Source organism: Anoplolepis gracilipes, chromosome 5 (genome assembly GCF_047496725.1).
Source record: "Anoplolepis gracilipes chromosome 5, ASM4749672v1, whole genome shotgun sequence".
NCBI lineage: Eukaryota > Metazoa > Arthropoda > Insecta > Hymenoptera > Formicidae > Anoplolepis > Anoplolepis gracilipes.
In genome coordinates, this window is record NC_132974.1 from 5,857,373 (window position 1) to 5,880,878 (window position 23,506).

A 23,506-nucleotide genomic window follows, 5' to 3' on the forward strand; every position below is an offset into this window, starting at 1 on the left:
AACGCGAACGGACACCAGTGCGAGACTAACAGGGTAGTGCGTGTGCGCGTGGCCAACGTCGCGAGAGCAGCCGCGCGGCGACATCGGTATTCGGTAGCCGTAGCATCGCCCGCGAGAAATCGCTCGCTACCCGTGGTGCGAAGAGGTTAGGTCAACCCCACCGACTTCCCGACGTTGACTCGACAGTTTTTCTCACGGAGCGCGAAGCGTCGCCGCGACTTGAGCTAGGGACTTTGGCGCCACCGCGCACTCGTGCGGCCGTGCGATACAGCGAGCTTAAACAGCTGATTCCACCACACCGACACCGGCGAAATGTCAAAACCCGGGCAATTTGTAAGTCATCGTGACAACGCGAAATGGATTACGAGCGCAATTCCGTTGAATCGTTTTCCTTCTATTTAACTATACTTTTCACGCGATTGCATCATAATTTATTTGCAATAAACTCTCGGACGTAACCGACACAATCGAGCTTGGCTCTCTCGTGATGTTGCTTGACCTCTGCATGCTTTTTTGATAATTATTTTTTAGTCAAATATACGTCGTTCTTTATAATATCCATTTTTGTGACACGATACTTTCTTGAGTAGATAATAATCTTTATATCTTTTGTAGAGAAATTAAAAAATTTGCTCTTTGCTTAATATATAAATCTATTTGATTCATTTGAAAAAATTTTTATGTAAAAATGATTAGAATATATTCCATTGTTATTTTCTATCTTTATATAGATTTATACAAAAGAAAAATGAATAATATAAATAATATAAAGTTATTGCTTATTTTTGTTATGGATAATTCTATTCTGTAATATAATGTATTTACAAAAATTAATTTATTTTTTTTAAATAAATCTAATTGTTATATATTTATATTCTTATTCACTTCCAGATTCTACGTGTCCAGTCATCAGAGGGAACAAGGCGTATAGAAGTGCTAGCTTCTGATACACTTTCTCGACTTTATGAAAAGGTATAAATTATGGAAGATATTCTAACCTTTCTATATATCATGTTTAGGATATACAATGTTTAAAATTTACTCTAATATTCTTTTGTACAGGTGTATGAAGCCTTTGATTTAAATAGTTTTGGATTTAAACTCTGTAAGCAACGAAATCAGAAAGAGCCACTTACATCTACTCGGAGTAGAACAATCTTAGGGACAGGCCTTTCTCATGGAGATATGCTTTATCTTGTGCCAGCTAATGGCACCCAATTATGGAGTGCTCCGTCAACCAGCAGTGCCTCCAATAATCCTATAGGTGTGAATAATTGTTTATACAATTGATTAATCTGCAATACATAAAAATTACTTGAAATGATAGAAAAAAAGCAAAGTTGTTACGTACTAAAACATAATATATAATATATTTAAGATGATAGCATTATTAATAATATTAAAGGCTAAAACATACAGATATAACAACTAAGAAAAATAAATTATAATATTTATAATATAATATTCATAATTAGGTGGAACTAAAAAATTCTTTTATATATACAATTTTTTTTTATATATTTATATTGTATGTATATATGTATGTGTGTATATATGTGCGTGTATACATATGTATATATACATATTTATTCAAAAAATTCTTTTATATACATATATATGTTTTACATACATATTGTTGTGTTTGTGACAAATTCATACATATATATGTGTATATATATGTATGAATTTGTATAAAATTTCTTTTATTTATCAAAGATCAATATTTTTATTAACATTTTGTATATTAATATTTACGTTTTGTATATTTAAACATAGAACCAGGGCCAATTGATTCCACAAATGGAATTACAAATCGCACATCTAATCTTTCACGATCTCTCACAAATGTAGTTGAGGATGATGTTGACGAGCAGTTATGGAAGCTGGATGGAAAAATCCAGCGTAAACGCGACGAAAAACTGTAAGAAATAAAAAAACATTTAAAGCTAATATTGAAATAGAACAAAGAAATATATGTATATTTTTACAGTTGTCGACATGGAGCGAAAGGATGCTGCGTGCACTGCTCGCCTCTGGAACCTTTCGACGAGATTTATCTGAAAGAACAAAATATCAAGCATCTGTCCTTTCACTCATATCTCAGGAAGCTCACTGCCGGAGTTGATAGGTACATAAATATGCAATACGAAATGATTGTAAACATTATTACAGAGTATTCGACTGTATCTTGTATATATTTGTTGCAGGGGCAAGTTTATACAATTAGACGACATAAGCTGCCGTATAAAGACTGGCTGCAAGGATCATCCGCCATGGCCGCGAGGGATCTGCAGCAAGTGCCAACCGAACTCGATCACTTTGAACCGCCAGACTTATCGACACGTGGATAACGTCATGTTCGAAAATGCTAGTTTAGTAGAACGTTTTCTTAATTACTGGCGTAGCACTGGGCATCAGCGTATCGGTTATCTATACGGAAGATACGAAATACACTCGGATGTCCCGCTAGGAATTAGAGCAGTCGTTGCGGCTATATACGAGCCACCGCAGGTACGTAGAGCTCGTGCACAATTTTCGACAAATCTATAAACATACACATTTTTGATGAATGAATATAATATATTCGCATTGTGATTGGTCAGGAAAGTACAAAAGATACGATAAGACTTCTGCCGGACGAGAGGGAAGCGTTAGTCGAGGAATTAGGCCGAACACTTAATCTGAGGAGAATCGGATGGATTTTCACCGACCTCATAGCCGACGATGTCAAGAAGGGAACGGTAATTTGATATATTTTTCTTTCGTTATGTAATGTTCGTATACCGAATCCGCATATGTACGGCGATTAACACTGTCAGTTTTATTCGATTAGGTCAAACACGTTCGCAATATAGAAAGCCATTTCCTATCTGCTCAAGAATGCATTATGGCTGGATACTTTCAAAACCAGTATCCAAACCCCTGCCGCTTTTCGCCTAATGGTTATTTCGGCTCAAAATTTGTAACTGTTTGCGTCACAGGTGAGTCAATCTTAATTCATAACTATTTATCTTTTTATTTTTTTTTTTTCGTCAAAAATATTAAGTAAAAGTTTGTCTTTTTCTGAGGTAAGAGCCACATAGGAAAAGGCGAACAAGTTTTTTTGATCAACTTAATAATATATAATTACACTTCTTTTTCCTATTTGTTACGAAATATCCATTACAAACGCCATGTAAAATTACGGTTGTTAGAAACGTTTTCTCTATAACAGGTGACGATAAAAATCAAGTACACATGGAGGGTTACGAAGTATCCAATCAATGCATGGCGTTGGTACGAGATGGCTGTTTGGTTCCTACAAAAGATGCACCGGAATTGGGCTACGTAATCGAGTCGACTGATAAGCAATATGTTCCGGATGTCTTCTATAAGGTAAGTTCGAATATATCAATTTTATTCTCTCTTCGATTACGTTTCTTTGAATCACTTCGATTTATATCTTTGTATATGTATATCGAACGAGTGCCTTTAAATTTTTTATGTCTATCGTAACCTAATATTTATTGAAAGTTATGCAATTTTGTCGCACAACTTAAGATATATATCTATAGGTATAAGGGTAATACGTACAGTACGTACAAATCATAATACTCTCGTGAAATGAGAACAGTTTATAACTCAAAATCGATTGATTAAAAGTACATTTAAGTTGGGGCGATTAACGTTCATTTCGTACATGTATAATGAAATAATAAAATTCGTTTAAACGACGGCTCTCTACGATATAATTATCGCGAACCTGAAAAAAAAATAGTCACGATCTTTGCATTATCAATGATATATGTCTCGAGAGGAGGGTAAGAGAGAGGGTCAGAAGTAAGAAAAAGGAGAGATAAGGGAGAAAACAAAATAGCGAGGTAGAAAGACAACAGGAAAGAACTTGTCCAAGTGTTTACAGCCGCTCAATCGTTTAAATCGCACGCGAGGGACAAGATAAATCGGTCGGTCGTTAGAATCGATATTACAAGCTATGCGTTGTTACCTCATCACGTTCATAAAAATATATGTAGTTTATATATTTGTATATATATACGCGCGCGCATAGAGGTATCTGTGTACGTGTGTGTGTATGTGTGTGTGTGTGTGTGTTTGTTGTGTTGTGTGTGTGTCTATGTATGTATGTATACAGCTGGGCCTGTATCGTCACTTGCTTCGGTACAATATGTCCTTTTTTTTCTTCTCACGATTGCGTCTCTACGTTTACGTACTAAGAGTTACAATTTGTCGGAGTCTTCTTCGCTCGGAAGCGAATTCGTTCATTCATCCATCCGTTCAAACACACACAGCCACCCCCGCTTACGGTCGTCGTGTATATAATAATATTGTACATGTACAGGAGCGAGTTATATTTATTCCTAAAGACGATACACAACGCGACGCGTTTCGCGTTGCGTCAATCATCGCAATGTCGATCGCGAAAGACGCGTTTCTTTTTATTAGCTAATCAACAAGTGTTAAAACTTTCAAGTTCAACATCGAATGAGGCTTTTCTTCGAGAAGGCATATCCGCGACGACGCGAGGGCGTGCAATTTTTGCTATTACGGTAACGCGTGAGTGTGCCTTGCCTTGTACGCGCGTGGAGATACGCGCGCACGTGTCCGCGCGAGAGAGAGGGAAAGACGCATTCGCTCTCGCACGCGCGCGCGTGTGACAGTGTATATATAACGATACATAATGGGACTTCATTACGAGAATTCAGACGAGTAGTTATAACGCAATTACATTATCGTAGTACGATATATAGGAATGATTTGTTTCGTGTATACATATACATATATACATATACATATATACATATATACATATACATATATACATATATACATATACATATATATATATATATATATATATATATATATATATATATTCGCACATTATTTTTCCTTCGTTCGTTTCCCGATTAGACGACACGAGGCTTACGATCTACATAGTAGTAGTTAGGCCTTGCATACATTTGCGACGTATTGAGATCTAATCTTAAATACAGATATAATTCACGACGGTTCGCTAGTTTACAAAGAACGAAAAGGGAACAAGTTCGCCACCAGTATTCGTGCAGCGGAATCACAAGATTTCTTCGCAAAAACGCGCGCGCGCGATGAATATCTCTCTTTTTTTTTTTCTCTTCCCTTTTAGCTCTTTTCCTCACGCCCCTGGAACGGAACGATACGCGACATCATGTTTGACGAACCACAAATTGCCCTCCTACGAGATTAACTATACCGATATTTTTTCTTCTTCATTTCGGAATCTAAGATTCTAAACGACAAACCTTGCATTTTACATAGAATCGCACGAGTTGCGACTTTTAGCATAAAGTCGCGAAGATGCCAGCTTACGATTGCTCGCCCACAAAAAAAAAAAACAAAAAAAGACTCAAATATCCGTTCGCGCGCAGGCTCATCATCGTCTCTCTTTCACAAATATATATCGCATAAACGCGATCCGTGGTTCGGTTAGTTCCCGATATAGTTTGCTATACTTAAATTCCCCGGTCTACACGTTTGTTTTCCTTTTTTTTCATCTATCTACGACCTAAAACATTAGCTGCGCATGCGAATTCGGGCGGAGAAATGTCTACCGTGAATCGCACGGTCTCTTCTCCACTAAATCACGCCCGACACGCGATACGCGCTCTAAGAACTATAACGTAGTTTAGCAGAGTTAACGCCGATAATAGCCAAAATAAACGTTTTTGGACCTCTCTCTTCCTAAAAACAAATACGTCGTATCAGCTAGAGAAGTCGTATCGATATCACGGTCGATCTCTGAGGTACGTATGTGTATGTGTGTATCTCGATCATCATCATTATTGTTAGCAGAATCTCATATCGATTCTCGGTCAATAGCAAAATATGGATTTTTTTATTTCTTTTTCTTCTCGCACGCGCCCACGATTTAAAAATAGACTCGACATCTTTAGATGCTATTGTTAATAGTTAATTAAGTTGCGTGACTCGTACGGAGCGTTCGAGGATTCGCGGATAAACGTGTCGCGACGGTGTCCCCGAGTGAATATACGCGGTGAATATAATTATAATAATAATCGTCTCCCATCGTTGGGCAATTACGTGTAACGCGTTTCTTTTTGTATTTCTTCTTACGTATAGGTTTCTCTCTCGGCCGAACGCGCGTGTCGGGAAAACCGTCGCGACCTTCCTTCAGTTATCTATAGCGGGAAAACGTGTATACGGCGTTATATAATATATATATGTATATACGGGATATACTCCTGTCTCGGAGAGTCTACCCCACGCTACAACAAACCGCGCGACAGCGACAGCGTAAATGTTACAATTTACCGCACTTCGTGATTAGAATATTCTTGGTAGGCTTGCCGGTCTGGTCGCCGAACGTAGATATCTTCTCCACCAGGTCCAATCCTTCGATTACGTGGCCGAAAATGCCGGTGAAGCCACGCATCTCCTGTAGTATTATGCGAAACTGTGATCCGACCATGCCGAGGTTGTCGTGTCGCTTCTGCGTCCGTCTCATTCCCACTGCACCCCTGACCGCTGGAAACTTGGTGTCGTCCGGCATGAAATATCCATCTTCGTATATGCTGCGTCCGCCGCGGCCGTTGTTAAGCTCAAAATCACCCGTGATCACGGACTCGCCCTCCCAACACTGGAATATCGTGCAGCCTTTGTAACCGACTCCGGCTTCCCCCGTCGACAGCACACTGAAGTTTTTCGCCATTTTCGGTGCCGCGTCCGGTCGCACCTCAATTACGATGCGTCCATGCGGCGAGCCGTTTACCTCGATGTTGAAGTAATACAAGGGATACGGATTCGCTGGGCCTCGCGTCAATGTCGCCGTTATTGCATTGGACGGCGGTTGGCCGGACGAGTGGACGGTCACTAAACTACCAGCACCTGCGCCGCCAGTACCGACCGTATCGGGCATGAACGTTGACTGCTGCTGCGGGTGCAGCATGGCGTTGGGTGGTGCGGGCGGTACGGGTTTGATGGACGGTGAGCCGGGTGGAATGAGAAGCTGCTGCGGAGTCTGATTCGGTCCCGGTGGCGGCGGTGGTGGACCCTGATGAACATGAACGGATCCTGGCGGTGCCTGCTGCGGCGGTGGCATCATATTCGAATGATGGTATTCCATCGAACCGTTCTGCATATGTTGTTGCTTACTAACGACATGGCGCGTGTACAACTGCGACATGCAGTAATTTGCAAGGAATAGTATCGGATTCTGAGAGGCCGCCAAGTGATTCGGCAAGCGACCACCGTTGCCCACTCCTTGGGGAACGATCGGATCCCCCGTATGAATGCCCGCTAATGCTTGCTTCAGCAAGGTAAAGTCGAAAATCACGCCGGAATTACCGATGAGATCGTCAAGCTGGCACTGTAGCATCATTTCCTGATACTTGGATTGCAACCGCTGTTTCTCTAGAACGAGCTGTGAATGCAAACTATACACATCACCCGGAGTTTCACTCATCTGCAAGCCGGCCTTCGTCTTGCCTAAGGTTTCGCGCGCGTCTGTTATCTCGGGAAAATGACTCCAACCGTTCTGTAAATCTGTCTCCACGTGCGTCTTCAGCGTCACACATGCTTCCAGTACCTTTATCAGAAACTCGCGTTGCTGCATAGCCAGTCTTTGAATCTCGGTCGAGAGTTTGCCTACGGCGACTAACTCCAATTGAACCTGTGGACAAATGCATGCGTTTTTCACAGCTTCAGTTCTTCAATATACGGTTTCTCGAGCCTGCTTCTCAAAATTTCAATGGAAGATGGTACAAACAAGTAGGAACAACTTACGTCGGAAATGAGCTGTTCTTTGGCATCGGTTTGCGATTTAATCTGATGACCCGGGTGTTCTTGCGGAGTCGCACACGCTCTACAAAGCGCCGTGCAACATGTTGCACACCATAATGCTAGCGGCATTCCATGTGTGTGACAGTTCTCGCTCTACGAAAATATTAAACGTTATCGATCTACTCAGAATTCAGCATCATGTGTTTACAAAGTTCTATGACCTTTCAAGACTAAATTAATAACGAATCTTTCGTTTTTATCACAGGGAAATATTCGGGCGCTATTTTGTTCAGATAAATATTTTTCAAGAAAAGAAACGTGCCCGAAGCAATCACGAAATTATACAAATTTGAAAATAATCGTCGAGAGACGCTTATATCATCATTTTATTATCACCGGAATCGTTTTCTCTCTTTTGATATAGTTTCGCACTTCCCGTGGTATTTCCTTCGTCACGCACATGTTATATATAGGTATATTTTGCATTTGAACGGAGATATATTCCATCTCTTTCAGTGCCGACAAAGGTTCATCGTTTACCGTATGCGATGTTACAGCAATCGCGTTACGTTCTTGAATAATTTTTCATCATTTAAATTTTATACAACTTAATTTTACCCAGCAGAGATATTTTACGGTAAATTTAGATGAATCAATAATCGTGTAATTTAACGTTCATGATGCAATTTCTTTACTTTATTTTCTCAAAATTATTAAACTCATTAAATATTAAAACTGTTAATTATAATTGTAATATAAAATATTAATATATTTTCAATATAATTCAATATAATTTTTCAATATACGTTATTTTTAAACATAAATAGAAGATGAAAGATTGTAAAAAAATTGAACTACAAGAATCATGGTTACATAAATTGTTATATTTGAAAAAAAAAAAAAAAAAAAAAAGGGGGGGCATTTCACGGTGTTTTTATTGTTGAACGAGTAAGAAAGTATCAAAATGAAATTTCAAATGCCACAAAAATATCTCGCTCATTTAAAATGTCGAATTGGTGTTACCTTTCTTTCCTTGTCACCGGGTTTGCCGGACGTGTTGTTCGTCGTGATCTTGAGACGCGACAGATTATTGGCCAGGGCAAGCAGAGGAGAATGAGTTGGTAGAGCGTCCGGACCTTGATCGCCCAAATCTGTCTTCTTCCAACAGTGGGCGCAGAACAGATCTCGCCCCTTTAGTAGATTGCTTTCGATGCAACGCAGACAAAAGTAGTGCTTACAGCTGAGATACTTGGGACATTGCTCCGCGTCATTGTACTTCTGCTTGCAGCAACCGCAAAGCGTCAGCTCCTCCAGGTCCGTTAGCACACTCGGATCCAACATCTGGAAGCGTAATATACATGTACACATGCGTGCGTGTATATCTCGCGACTTCGTCGTATGCGTACACGCATGCAATACACACACAAACAAACATAAGTTCCTGCATATATCGTGTAATATAAAGTGAGAAGTGTTGAAATAATGAGTAGTTTAACGGAATAAAATTTCTGCTATAATGGAATTAGATCGCTATTCTGATCACATCGATCGATATATTAAATTTAGATACATCGCGAGATAACAAAGTTTATGCCACGACTCGAATCGATTTTGCCACATCAAAGTCTATCAGAGTACGACACAAATTTGATGTTATCGTACGAATCGCAATAATAAATTTTATTCAACTGTTATTTATTTCAGTAGACAATTCATTACTCCATTCGTCTCATTCATTTTACGCGGGAATTACCTGTTTAAGTAACATCACGCCACGGTAAAAATTACGAACGTAGCGTCAATCTCTCGTGCTCCTGAAATTGCAATTGGCATTTAATTCGCGCTGCTGATGCGAGGCTTAACTTCCAAACATTCACGCGGAATGTTTGGCAAAAAATACGCAAAACTATTTATTTCTTGAATGATTCTCAACAGAACCGTGAAGAATTGCGTGCGAAATGAATTAAGCGAGATCTATACTTAAATAAATATAATAAAATAAAGAGGATATCTCTCTCTCTCTCTCTCTCACACACACACACACGCGCACAAACACAAACACACACACAATGAAACTGTTTTTGACGAACAGAATCAAAGTTTGTCGTGTGTGCACAAGAATGTCCGTTTTAGAACGTATGTCATTTACGACGGAAAACCCCAAAAGGTCAAGTCGTCGTCCGCGTATGTATGTAAACAAACTCGGTACACGATCATCTATCTCTCTTTTTCGCTTCATCCGTCTCTTTCTCTTTCTCTCTCTCCCTTTATTCCACATTTCGCCACTTTCTCTCTCTTTCTCTCTCTCTCTCTCTTCGCATGGGAGATTATTTAATACCACTACGATTATTAGTATGCGTCGTAGACTCGTCTGCCATCCCGTCGCCATGGACTTTCCCGATTTCAAGTACGTGCGGCGCGAAACCGTCGTCGCCGCCGCCGCCACGTCGGCCCATATTCCTTGACCCATATTGCATTCGTGCGTCATCGAATCATCGATGAGGTTCCCCTAGTTAATAAACGTTTCTCGCGCACAAACCGATTGTCTCACGTCGCAACATTGTTTATGTGACCACGTTAACGTAATGACTGACTGACAGGTACGTTCGTCCGCTTCTGCCAGAAGCCTAAATACCACGATTCGGGAAGCGGGAAGCGGGTGAATCGATACGACGCGGCGTACACGTGACGACGTGGTAAACACACTCGTTTGATTCACGGTACGAGAAACCACGGTGACCGCTAAAAGGCGGGAAAGCGCGACCGACTTGAACTCGCCCGCGACACCTTTTGTCCTTAATTCTCTGGGCCTCGACTTTACAAATTTTATAAGAATTTTCATAAATTATCATATTGTCAATTATGATAAATACATCGTGATATGTAATGTAATAATATTCGTGTGATGACTATACGAAATATTATTAGAGGACTGAATTAAAATATCATTATATTCTAGAAAATAATTGACGTTCTACAAACTTTTCTCGATATCTAATCTTGATTTTCAGTAAACATTTATATATACATATAAATGAGATATTTTATTTTCATAATCATTTAAGCTTATTGTTTTAGTACTTTTTGTGCAAGACAAAATTTAAAAGGATATTATACAATTATTTTGAAAACAGTGCATATAGCAATATTATACTATAATGATAAAATATCGTGACTCGCTTTATTTAATTGTGTCATGAAACAAAATCTAAAGAAATATCACACAATTATTCTGAGAACAATGCACATAGCAATATGATAGTATAATGATAATATATCGTGACTTGGTTGTTTGTATTTAAAACTAAAGTTAAAAGATTATTCGCGGTTTTTTTTATATTTGATTCGAAAAGAATTGCGTGATAAAAATAAAATGTATTTTCAACAATCTTTAAAGCTTAATAACATGTTTTAGTTAACTTAAATACACTGAAAATAACAACACGATTCTTGTCGGAAACTTTGCATTCTCTAATCATAATTATTAGTTTACTACTTACTGTACTAGTTTATAACTTTTCTTTTTTTTTTATCTTTCTAATTAAACACGTTAAGCAAATATTAACATTTTAGACACAGTCACTCGAGGCACATTTGGTATCGATATTTTTTTAATCAATTGTTTGTCAAATATATAATTATAACTAATCAGTTTTTTCTCTCTCTGTTTCGGCTAAATATATTTAGAAAAATACGAAATCATTTATTAAAAAAAATTTCACTCAACTAAGGGATAATTGTACTGTAGTCTTTCTTTTAAATTTTGAAGCAACATAATTCGTTCAAGGGAGCGATAAGAGCGACAGTTGTTGTTTCCTAAGAATATGCAAGTATATACGCAAGGATATAAATAAGAAATTCTTATATTCCTTTCAAGCAGCAATTACGATAAATTCTGCATATAAAATCTCCACGTTTTCCGAAGTATAAGGATTCCTTATTTACATACACGCGTATAAATAAAAAAAAAACCCTCATTTATCGACTACGAATACTATTGAAAATGAAATACTCTCGGAGTTGTGTTACACGTGTATTTTTCTCAAGCCTCGATTCACGCGCTCGCCATATTCCGCGGATCATCCGATAACGCGAGCACGCGGACGAGCAAACGAAACTTCGTAAAAAGGAGGTTATGTAGGCTCAATATTCAGCGCGATATCGGCCCGATAGATAAGTCATTATGCAACGAGAGGAGCCTCGAGAAGTGCCGTTTGCGAACTCGCGGACGAACGAAAGAGAAAGAGAGAAAAGCGGGGGGGGGGGAGAGGGAAGAGAGACACACTTTACGTTGTTCGCGCGCATGCGCCGGAAATCCCGCCAAAACTGTCGGCGAGTAGATCGGGAGGATGGGTGCTTGGAGGATTCGCCATTCTTCAAGCGCAACGTTGCTTCTCTCGCGCGCGCGGCAGACGCAAGGGAGGAGGGAGGAGGGGACGAATCCCTCGGACCGAGGCGCCAAAGAGGGGAGGGGTGGAGGAAGGACGTATATCGAGTGTCCGCGGCACTTCTTCGCGACGTCGTGTGCCGCGCACAGTATGCATACAATACATACGCACGCACACGCACACACATACACTAGCAGCGTACTGAAAAAGCTCTCGTTCGCGACGCTTTGGACTCGACTTTGGCTTATCGCTCGGGGTTACCTGCCTGCGCCGATAGCTACGCCGATCGTGATTCGCGACGAACCGACATTCGGGTCGAAAACCGCTCGCGGACTACTGCGTGTCAGATTCCGCGGGAATGTTGTGCGCGCTCCGTCTCGCTCTTCTCCCCCTCCCCCGTTCTGAGCGGGCGCGCGCGCGCGCATTGCGACGTCTCTTTTTCACGTATACCACGACATGCGTTCTCTCTCTTTCACGCGTCGTTCTCCTTTTTACACACACGCATACGCATACGGGCGCTCTCCGATCAAGCATCCAACACATCGTACACATGTATACGTTTGTTCCGATTTAATTCTCCCTCTTTTTGTCTCATTCATTCTCTCTCTCTCTCTCTCTCTCTCTCTCTCTCTTTCTCGGATAAAATTCTGTAAATGCTTTCGTACCGTGTATACGTTTCGCGATCGTCTCCTCGCCACGCTATGGAGGCTGACCGTTGGCACTCGGCACTTGCGACGCGTGCCGCGACGATGTTCACTGCGCGACGTACGTTCGACCGTGCGATTCGGCGGCGGCTTTGATTTACATCGGGCCTGACGTCGTGCCGCGCGCGATTTCGTTCGCACCGAACAACAACCACCACCACCACCACCACGAGCACTACCACCACTAACACCGTTGTCGTTGTCGTCACTGTCGTTATCGTTGCGTCGTGTCGTTGCCGTCCTCGTCGCCGCCGCTTCCGTCGTTGTATTCGTCGCGATGCTTTTCGCTGAATCGTACGTTTTTTCTTTCTCTCTCTCTCTCTCTCTTTCTTCGTTTTATTTTTTTTTCTTTACTACAATACGTACCCTCTCTTTCCCTCTCTATATATATTGTGTGTCTTATGTGTGTATATATTTTTTGTACTTTTCGCGTAATCGTGTTTATCGAACGTCGTGAGTGTTACTGTGGATAACATAACGACGGTGGTGCCGGTTAACGCGGCGTGGCTACTACGGGCCTTAGCTCGTGCGAACGTTTTGCCACATCATGATGTTTGGTTCACTAAACTAACCACTAGCATGGCGGCGACGACCGACCGACCGACAGACACACACCGCGGCGCGCGCTAGTCGCTTACGCGCTTCGTAGCTCCCCTCCCTGGCTTTTCTCTCCTCTCCTTTCAGCTCAGCTCCGTCTCTGTTTATCCCCTCTTATCCCTTCTATACATATATATATATATATATATATATCTCATATCTCTTCGTCGAATAGATCCATCAGTATATATCTTTCCCGCTAACGTCGCCATTGTCGTTTCAATCCTTTCGACTCGCCGCCAATCGCATGTACGCGCACTTTACCTCGCGTCATGGCAGCTTGTAAATCTGCCTTTATGGCGGGAATAAGAACTGTTTTAGGCCTGGAGAAACGAGTCGTTTAAAAAGTTATTTATATATTTTTTTTTTTTTTTAGCAACAAGTGGTAAAGTTATGATACATGATGATCCTTCTTTTTATTCTTCAATAAAAAACTTTTTTTAAAAATGTGCTTATAATTTGTCTATTATATTTTATTATCTAAATAAAAAAGAATAATAAAAATGAGAAAAAAATCATAAAATCCATATTTATTTAAAAAGATAGTAAAAATAATTATAAAATTATTTTGAAATTAGGCAAATGAAGTATGTAATTCTTATGTATGTGTGCCTGCGAGTGTGTGTGTGTGTGTGTGTGTGTGTGTGAGTATATAAATATATATATATATATATATTTTTTTTTTGTTTAGGAAAAAGATACATATGGAAATGAAGTAACAAGATTAGGGAGACCTTTGCCAGTAGAATATTTATTAGTGGATATACCTGCATCTACACCGCTTACTCCCCAATTCACTTTCTTCACGGATGACAACATTACTCCATTTCCAGTTGAAAACAGGTATTATCTATATAGTTAAATAAATGTGTAAAAACAAATACCAAATACCAAATTAACATAATCGCATTAATATCCTTAATTCAGACAAGTTGATGGACAAGTTCAAGAGTTTAATGCATTATGCACTTATATGCAACAATTCAATGCGGATAAATTTTTGGAGGCAACTTCCGATTTCCATTTACTTCTCTTCATTGCCACTATGGACATGTATCCAATGAAGGTATCATCAATCAATTGACTAATATTTTTCTTTGTTTAATGAATGTGTAATTATTAATATTAATAAATATTTAATTTTACAGGATCACATGTTACCATTGCTCGAAGCTATTCGCAATAAAGATAAGGAGAAGGCATTAGAATGGGCTCAATCGGAGCATTGGGCGACAGTGGAGCAACTCATATCTGCTACATCATCCTCTACATCGTCGCGTCCATCGCAAGCTACGTCCTTTGGTAGTAGCTCAAGGACATTGCCTTCCGTGACTGTGGAAGGCAGTGGAGGAATAGGCGTCGGTACAGAGCCAATCGCGAATCCACCTCCGGATCAAGCTCTCTGGACATGTTCTCATTGCACTTTTCTCAATGCTGCGGACTTAGCAGTTTGCGAGATGTGCAATCTGCCAAGGTACTCGTAATAAACTGTCAAAGCATTAACGATGAATTCCACATGTGTTTATGGGGGGGGATATTGTCTTTGAATCTACTACTTCGCTTCCGCAGAATTTGACGCGCACCGTGTCCTTGCGGATATAACGATTGTTTTCTACGCATCTTTGGCCTTATTTATGAGTGAATAAAAAAAGACAAAAGCAAAAGCATTTTTCCACTGACATATTTCCTTTGCCCCATCTGGTTTTTTCTTCCCCCCATTCTGTCTCTCTAACATCTCTTTTTTTTACAGCTAGTTTCTAACAGTATGATGAGATATGTTCTAAATATTAATCCTAACAAGATTTTTTTGTATAAAGTTTTAATATATGAATTGAATCTAATAAGTCGGAAATATTTATTATGAATTTTTATATGTTTGCAGAGAATATGTCGAAGAATATGATGAAGAAATGATGAGAGAATTATTTTAATAATAAAACTCTAAAACTATGATAACTTAAATACACATGATAAGTTAAATCAATGCTGTTATAATTATGAAATTTATGTCAATTATTTACCATTAGATAATTTATAATTGCATAGATTTTATGTATACATTATATATAGATATTTTTTTCACAAATATTATTATTCTTGAGTTGAATATAGAATATAGAATATATGTGTATTATAATATGTAGAATAGTTTGCAAAGAAACAATTATCATAGATGCAATTATATATTAATTGAAAAAAGAAATTAAGTATATATAGACTATTTGAAACATACATTCTATATATTTATTTATTCAAATTACATTTCAAATATAATTTCTCTTATCATTAATAATAATTGACATATACAGACCTCTACTTTCTTCAAATTTTATTATAACATAAAGTCTTTACAGCTAATTCTTGATACAATAGCATTAACAAGACTAGAAACACGTAATTCGTCTTCATCAATTTTGTAAATCTTCTTTATAAGATTCATATCTGTATATTCCTGTATTCTTGAAATGGGTACTCTCTCTCCCTTGATACTTCCTAAGACTTCTTCCAACAAGGACTGTTCCTCGCCAAGCTCATGTATCAGTATTATCAAAATATTTTTGTCATTGTCATTGATACCAAATTCAGTCAAGGCACGTGATATTTTTTTAGTTGTCGACAGATAAAATAAAACCTCTGTGTATATATTCTTGGTGATTAATCGATTCTGCTTAGCATTGAGGGCAACTTTATTGGCAGCCACTATTGCTTGAAAAGCATCGATTATAAGTGAAGCTTTCACCACACAACAACGAAGCTCTCCACCGATGACTTTCTCACGAATTTCAGAGATATTTGTGACGTTAGTAAATAAATGCAGTGTGCAGTAGAGTCCAGTTTCTTGATCCAACTCAACTCTGTAATTATCCATCTTAACCCTTACAGTGTTGACAGTTATAATTACTTCAATTTCGTCTTCTATTAGAAAATGCTTAGGCAATACTTGTTCGTGCGCGTCACACTTAATAATACTATATTAATAATTACGTGAAAGAAGATACGTGTAATTTTGAATATAATGTAAACACACGTGAACACATGTCAAATGTCAATGTCTATGATTTTTTTTTTTTTATGCATACGTGAAAAATCGTGTGTTAACGCCCTCACAGCACAGCGGCTAAAACGAGAAATATGAAGTTAAAGTCTCCTGATAAATACGAATCATATGATAATAGAAGAAATATAATAAAAGTGCAAATATTATAGTACATACATAAATTGATATAATATATTATTTACATTCTGAGATTTCGAATTTATATCACGTCAATTAAATGTGACATCTCTTTTGCGGCTCGAATGGGTTCATTCAGCGGACTCAACAATTGGGCAACATTACTAGACTTTCCGCTAATACTCGACATTGATGTGTTGGTTCTAAAAGTAGGAACCAATCACATTCGATTGCTGTCAAGCGGTCGAGTTCGCTGAATGCGCCCAATAATTCATATGTCACAGTTGGCACGAATGAGTGACAGCCATATTTCATTTGCGTAGTACACGAAATTCCATACTCCGCATTATCGTATCTAATTGTGAGTTACAATTTTAAATTAATTGTGAATAATAATAGTCTACAAGAAGTGTATAGTAGGGAAAAAAATAACGGACGATCGTTTTATTTTACGTATATATAATATATTGTATCGGTAGTGTAAACTTGTGATAATTTTAGCAAGTAAACTTTGTGCAATTAATGCCGACAAAAGTGTCGCGATTTGCTGCAATTACCCTGTGACTGCTGCAATTACAATAAGGTATGATATTATTAATCACTTACATATTCGAGTTACGATTTTACAAAAGTTTTATTAAATGAACTCTGTGCAATCGTAGCTCAGGTAGAATTGTGCAATGTATTAAATAAAGTGGTACATTATTCAATATTTAAAAATGGACCTCTCTTTGTTTTTAAAGTCATATTTCAGTATATATATATATTGCATACAAAATATTCAAATCTGATGAAAAACAAAATATGTAAATTAACAAAAATCAGAAATTTTACATTCTTGGAAAGTGACGCCAACTATCGGTAATTTTCACTAACTTGTTAAATTTGTTGATAAGTAGGTAATGTCATACGTTATCTTTTCACGTGCTCCTACGTGTGTGTATGTGTGTATGTTGGTATGTTGGTATGTTGGTAAAAGATAATAATACGATGGAACCAGATGGATTCTAAATAATAAAAGATGATTATTTATCATATTACGTAATAAATTTTTGAAAAATGTTTAAATAAAAATAAATATTTTTTTGGTAAACTGATTTTATCAGGGATCTCTTTTTGAGGTTAGGGTGTCAAAATTTTGTGAAATTTATATTTATGCTTTATGCAGTGTATCGGTATTAGTAGTAATTAATAATAATTGAGTAATTTATTATAACTGATATAAAACATCATATAAATATTTATTGTCTGAAATATACAAAGATTTATAAGATATACTTCTTAGATATGTCGTTACGATGAATATTTAGAAACATTGTTTTTTTTATAACATGTGGTGTTTTAATGTATTTGTAACTTATATTAGTCTCTTGAAATTTGCTATTTTTTTGTCTATAATATGTATGTTTCATTTGTCAAACGAGATTGATAATTGTTACATACTAAATTTTCGTTGCATATCAAAGAAAATTAAAAATAATTATTACCATATTTTCGTCATATTTTCGATTTCATATAATAATGAAATTCAAATAAAAGATCCGATTTTTACCAGTTTATTATGATGGATGATACACCGCGCGGAAGTATTCTGGATCAGTTATTTGATTGTGGTAAATTTGTGTCTTTTAATAAACAGCTGGTGCACAAAATGATCTCGTAGAATTTTGTCAATATATATCATATTTTATATTTTCTAACGTGTATATATAGATATAATAAAAATAATTTTAATATTTTTATTGTGTAAAAATTAAATATTTTATATTTTTGTTGTGTAAAGATTACTTCAAACATTTTGGAAATTATGTGTAATTATTTCTATAGTACACTCAGCAATTAAACAAGGTACAGAACAATTTAAATCAGCGTGTCCTTTCAAAAAAGAAAAATCGAGAAAAAAATGTACTGACTCTAAATTGAAGAAAGATGAAGAAGAGATCGATATAGGTCCGCCTTGTATCGAAAGACGGTCATACGTACTTCCTAGTCAAATTTGCCCGAAAACAGTCTCTTGTTGTTATATAAAAATGCAGGTATAAAACGAAATAAAAATACAAATATTGTTGTGTCCATACTTAATTCATTGTCAGGAAAATCTGTTACTACAATCAATCAGCATTCTATAAATTAGACAGAATAAATCCAAATTTATATAAAAAATATTTTTTATATTTATGATAAATATATTTTTTATTAAAATTATAAATAAAAAATTAAATATAAATAATTAATTAAGGAATATTCAGGCAAATTAGAAGAATCGTTTAGTTCAAGTGTATAGAAAATAAAATAAGAAAGAGATAAAAATTCATCAGATAAAAATTATTATATTCTAATTATTAAGTAATCAAATTTATCATTAAAATATATATTATACATTATTTTTTACTTGATTCAAAGTTATGAATAAGATTTTTCATAACAATTTTTTTATTTTCTCTATTTTTGTGAATAAAATTTCTGTATACATTTCTTCACATTTTTGTATTGAATTCTTCATTTTATTTACAATTTATAGGATCCCTATGCTCCCTGCTGTTGCGAGACAAAGCCACAACTACCTCCGTGTCCTCCCAAATGCTATCGTCGGCCACAAAAACCGATCTGTGGCTGCGATCTTTGCGAAAGGAATATTGAGAGCAAATGCTGCAGTTCGACTGTAACTTCTCATGGATAGCTAGTAATTCTAAAGAAAGCATAATTAAAAATTTCATAGAAGATTTAGCATGTTTAAACAGATTGTATAAAGGAAATATAAATGTTATAAATTTAAAATATTAAAACAAAAGAATATACGCACACATATACGCACAAAGAAAAGAATAGCTATCAATCACAAATTACGTTATAGATTACATATTACATTATAGACCATTTTTCATAATCAGTACAAGGTAGCTCTACATCAATTTTTTCCTAAGTTTTCTTCCTTTTATCTTCACAATCAGCAAATCTCTTTTTCGATTTTTCTTTTTTCAAAAGTGACACTGATTTGAGTTATTTTTTATCTTGTACGATTTCTGAATTTACTAGATGAATAATTTTTTAAGATCAACAAATTTTCAAAATGTTCAAAATAATCTTTTAATTAATTTTTATATAAGAAAGATATCAATCATATTTAATTAGGTCTATATGTTATATTTGAATTGTATATGTATATTCTGTTGATAATCTTCGTATTTTTTACTATTATTTTTATTTCCTAATGAATCAGTATTTTGTTCAAATAATTTATTTTTCAAACCAAGCGATTAGATAATTTTTATATAAAGGCTTTATAGCCTCAAGGGCATACAAAGTTCTATTGATAATGTAATCAGTGTGCACGCTTTTCTGTGAACCCTTTTAAGATATTTTAATGTTGTTTTGAACATATTTTATTTTCTATCTAAACTAATACTATCCTCATATTTCAGGAATGTACAAATAATTTTATCAAATTTCGTTTTATCTACAATTGCAAACGTCACGGTAATATCAAGATGAAAATTATTTTAATAATTATTGAATAATTAATAGTCATAATCATAATTATTTTATAAAGTATAAAGTATTTATGATTTAAATTTTGATGTGACTATAAATAAATAAAATTTTATATTAATTGATTTAAAGAAATTATTATAATAAAATAATTATAATAAAAGATAGATCTAATGGATAATTTAAAAACAAATATATCTTATACGTATTTTTATTCGCGATAACGTAATTTTCGAAATTATAACAAAAAATGACGCTTTATTCGCGGTATTAAAAGATTCTTTCGTTCGCTTTATAATTCGGAATAATTATACTCGATATACTCATCAGCTAACAAGTAATCTTATCAATGAGTAAAGCTATGTTCTGGAGTCGAACTTATTCATAATACGATCAAGTCAGTTATCTGCAGGACACGCCCGTTTAAACCGTAGTGGACTACCAAAAATCCTATTGCCTTTAACGTAAGTCTACAAAATGTTTAAAAAATGGTTTCTTTATTATGTATATATGCATTTTTATGCTTTTCATTTTACGTTTTTTCTGCAATTGAATGATATATGATAAATATGACACATTCAATGGATTTACTGTAAAATAGTTCAGCAATACTTTAATATATTGTGTGATAAATCAATATAAAATATAATAGATTGTATATTTTTAGCTGTAATTAAATATTATTATTATATTTATTGTTTAAATATTAATTTTATATATAATATATAATTATTTTCGGATATCATTAGAGTATCAAAACGTATATATTTCTTTCGATAGTAACAGCAATATAATTCGATTATGTATTATGATAGTGAAATTCATTTAACCTTTGACTTGGGTATGAAAAGAACGATTGTTTTTATCATTTTTTATCATCAAACCGCTTTTCGACATATGTCGACAAGATTGTGCTTTTCAGTTTGATAATTATATCATTAATTAATCAATATCAAAATTAGAGCAATGTACATTTTCAAAACTTATAATAATTCATCGATACTTAGCATTTTTTATATCATTCATCCTGAGGTAAAGTCAAAGTTAAATTCATTTATTGATTACATAACATAACATATAGATAGATAAACGTCTTACACAACTCTCGTAATCTTAATTTAAATAATGACTAAAACGTTCTTTAGGAAGTTTGAAGTTATATTTTTTTAATAAAGTATAATTTCTTCTGAATTATTAAAATAGAAAAGCTTACGAACTAAAACTTTAGATAATAAATGAATATTAATTTATAATGATTTTTTATATCAATATTGTTTTCATTGGATTGATAAAGGGAACCGTCTATTATTTTATTTTTTGTAATTGTTCTATTTTTTAAAATATTTTGTCATTTATAAACGGACTATTTTTTTCAAATTAATCATCTTTTTCGATTTTTTTGATTAATTCTGATTACTTCCGATATAGGTTGCTCATAATTAATCAATTTTATCGCAGAATATCGTAGATATGATTCTGATGCAAAGGATGAACTCATGACTGATAAACGTCAAGTTGTTTGCCAACTCAACACCTTGATACATTCAAGCATGCGCATTTTTGTTCATTTAGTTTCACTATCGATTCTTGACTATAACGATATTTCGACTTATAACGAACGATTAATCGAATCACGAATGAATCGAGCAAGACTCGGTGGGAGTGGTCTTAATGAGTGTGGTGTGGAGTGTGGAGAGCGTGAGAATTTAAGTATTTTGGAAGAACACCTATTTATTCACGTGTATCCTTCTCGATTAGTCAGACGTAGATAAGCCGCGTACGTTAACGTAGATAACTGTCAACTACTAAAAGTTCAGATTTCGTCAATCAGGTAAATTGATACAAATTTATATAATTTGACAAAAATTATTGTATAGTATGAAAATGTGTACTGGCTCATCTCGCGGTGAGTCATATCCATTACGAGAAGACCTGTTTGACGTCAATATTTGTCAGACATATAGCTGTGCGTAGCTGTGTAACTGGAAATTCCAATGCTTAGGGACCACTAAAACCACTAGAAGAAAATAATCTTGTTTTAAACTGTTTAAGTATAATTATTTAATTATTATTAAATGTTTTAGTCATTTAATAAATAATTCATATATCTATAATATATAATTGCTAAAATAGTTTTTATTGAAAGAGAGAATTTAATTCTTCTTTACATCAATTTATGACACTAAAGCGGAGAATAAAAAATTTTTTGTTATATAATTTGAGAATATATATATTACATATTACTACATATAATTGAATAATCTAATATAATATAATAATAAATTGCATGTTTTCTATCCTTTTTTATTTAATAGAGACTTATGAAAACTTTAAAGGTAAAACTCCTGTTTAGGGGAGGATATTCCAATGACCTTGACATGTGTCAAATGTACACGGTGTCGAAAAACTAAAATCTTTTGAAATAAAACTTTTTTTGTTTAAAACTTCTTAACAAATAACGAGCGACAGCTAAAACCTTTTAAAAATTACTCAGGGTATACAACATGCTTCAATGATCATGTCAAGGTCATGGTCATGGTCATTGAAGCATCCTTTCCTAAACGGGAGTTTTACCCAAATATAATATTCAACAATTTGTTTATTTATTTAATATTATTTTCAAAAATAGTGAGTGAATTGGTAGAAACTTTTTTATAATTTGCAATAATCTATGTTTTCGTCTAACAAAAGATATTTACATGAACAATTTGCCTTCAACAACCTTGTGTAACATATAAGATCTACTAAGGTCGACTTTACAGACATAAAAGTTTATGAAAGGCCTATTATGTTTGTACAGACGGAATTAATGCTGGATATAAGTAAATAATATTGATATGTATATAAAGAATATATTATATATGAAAAATACACGTGATACGTGAATGCGATACACGTGTGAGATAAATCTTTAAATAAATTTTGCAGAATATTTCCATTTACTTTAAGGAAGTAACACTCATATAATAAAAACTGAATTTTTCATTTTTGAAAACAAATGCCCTGTTTTTCGAAATAATCAGTATGTTTAATATCGTGTGTTACTTTATTGAATGAATTAAAAACCCTTTAATCGTCTTAAGAAAATTGAAAACTGCTTATTATTATTTTTGATCGTACGTATTCTTTCAAAACGCTCAATTTTATTTCATTCGCTCTTATGTAGTATACCCCTATCGCAGGACTACGATATTAACAGGTTATTATGTTCTCAATTATTTAAAAAAAAATTAAAAACTGCTAATATTATTTTTAATCACACGAATTCTTTTGAAATGTTCAATTTCGCTTTATCCGTTTATATATAGTATATCTTTATCGCGGGACTACGATATTAACAGGTTGTTATGTTCTCGACTATTCAGAATCCCGTAGAA

The 23,506-nt window shown here is 35.2% G+C and overlaps 5 protein-coding genes across 8 annotated transcripts in view; 3 read left to right on the forward strand and 2 right to left on the reverse strand.

Moving 5' to 3' along the window:
• Nucleotides 1–192: 192 nt before the first annotated feature.
• On the forward strand, nt 193–15,474 carry Npl4 (nuclear protein localization 4). Of its 2 annotated transcripts, none has more exons than XM_072893025.1 (13): nt 193–333; nt 892–972; nt 1,063–1,264; nt 1,777–1,921; nt 1,991–2,128; nt 2,208–2,511; nt 2,604–2,741; nt 2,834–2,981; nt 3,215–3,375; nt 14,157–14,308; nt 14,393–14,531; nt 14,614–14,939; nt 15,348–15,474. In XM_072893025.1, the coding sequence occupies exons 1-13, from the start codon at nt 313–315 to the stop codon at nt 15,394–15,396; spliced, it is 2,004 nt and encodes a 667-aa protein (XP_072749126.1). In that variant the 5' UTR covers nt 193–312; the 3' UTR covers nt 15,397–15,474. The 2 variants fall into 2 exon arrangements, with proteins under 2 accessions (XP_072749126.1, XP_072749127.1); XM_072893026.1 differs by lacking the exon at nt 193–333 and adding an exon at nt 568–586.
• LOC140666150 (uncharacterized) lies at nt 3,600–13,182 on the reverse strand. 2 transcript variants are annotated; one of them, XM_072893029.1, is made up of 5 exons: nt 12,830–13,182; nt 9,530–9,590; nt 8,800–9,117; nt 7,780–7,929; nt 3,600–7,666 (listed from the first exon to the last, which is right to left on the reverse strand). In XM_072893029.1, the coding sequence occupies exons 2-5, from the start codon at nt 9,542–9,544 to the stop codon at nt 6,299–6,301; spliced, it is 1,851 nt and encodes a 616-aa protein (XP_072749130.1). In that variant the 5' UTR covers nt 9,545–9,590; nt 12,830–13,182; the 3' UTR covers nt 3,600–6,298. The 2 variants fall into 2 exon arrangements, with proteins under 2 accessions (XP_072749130.1, XP_072749131.1); XM_072893030.1 differs by lacking the exon at nt 9,530–9,590 and having other exon boundaries at nt 12,830–13,181.
• A 273-nt stretch (nt 15,475–15,747) lies between the features above and the next one.
• On the reverse strand, nt 15,748–16,554 carry LOC140666154 (EKC/KEOPS complex subunit TPRKB). The gene has a single exon (XM_072893038.1). The coding sequence runs from the start codon at nt 16,332–16,334 to the stop codon at nt 15,798–15,800; it is 537 nt and encodes a 178-aa protein (XP_072749139.1). The 5' UTR covers nt 16,335–16,554; the 3' UTR covers nt 15,748–15,797.
• A 650-nt stretch (nt 16,555–17,204) lies between these two features.
• The window catches only part of LOC140665543 (serine protease inhibitor 3/4), a 36,724-nt gene continuing 30,422 nt past the window's right edge, over nt 17,205–23,506 (forward strand). Inside the window, exon 1 of one of the 2 annotated variants that reach the window (XM_072891784.1) lies at nt 17,205–17,223. The gene's annotated coding sequence lies outside the window, so the exon portion shown is untranslated. Of the gene's footprint in view, nt 17,224–21,819; nt 21,961–23,506 lie in introns of those variants that run through there. The other variant, XM_072891783.1, reaches the window with a different exon arrangement.
• On the forward strand, nt 17,998–21,960 carry LOC140665555 (uncharacterized). The gene is made up of 5 exons (XM_072891797.1): nt 17,998–18,253; nt 18,468–18,676; nt 19,162–19,302; nt 20,460–20,593; nt 21,588–21,960. The coding sequence occupies exons 1-4, from the start codon at nt 18,202–18,204 to the stop codon at nt 20,484–20,486; spliced, it is 429 nt and encodes a 142-aa protein (XP_072747898.1). The 5' UTR covers nt 17,998–18,201; the 3' UTR covers nt 20,487–20,593; nt 21,588–21,960.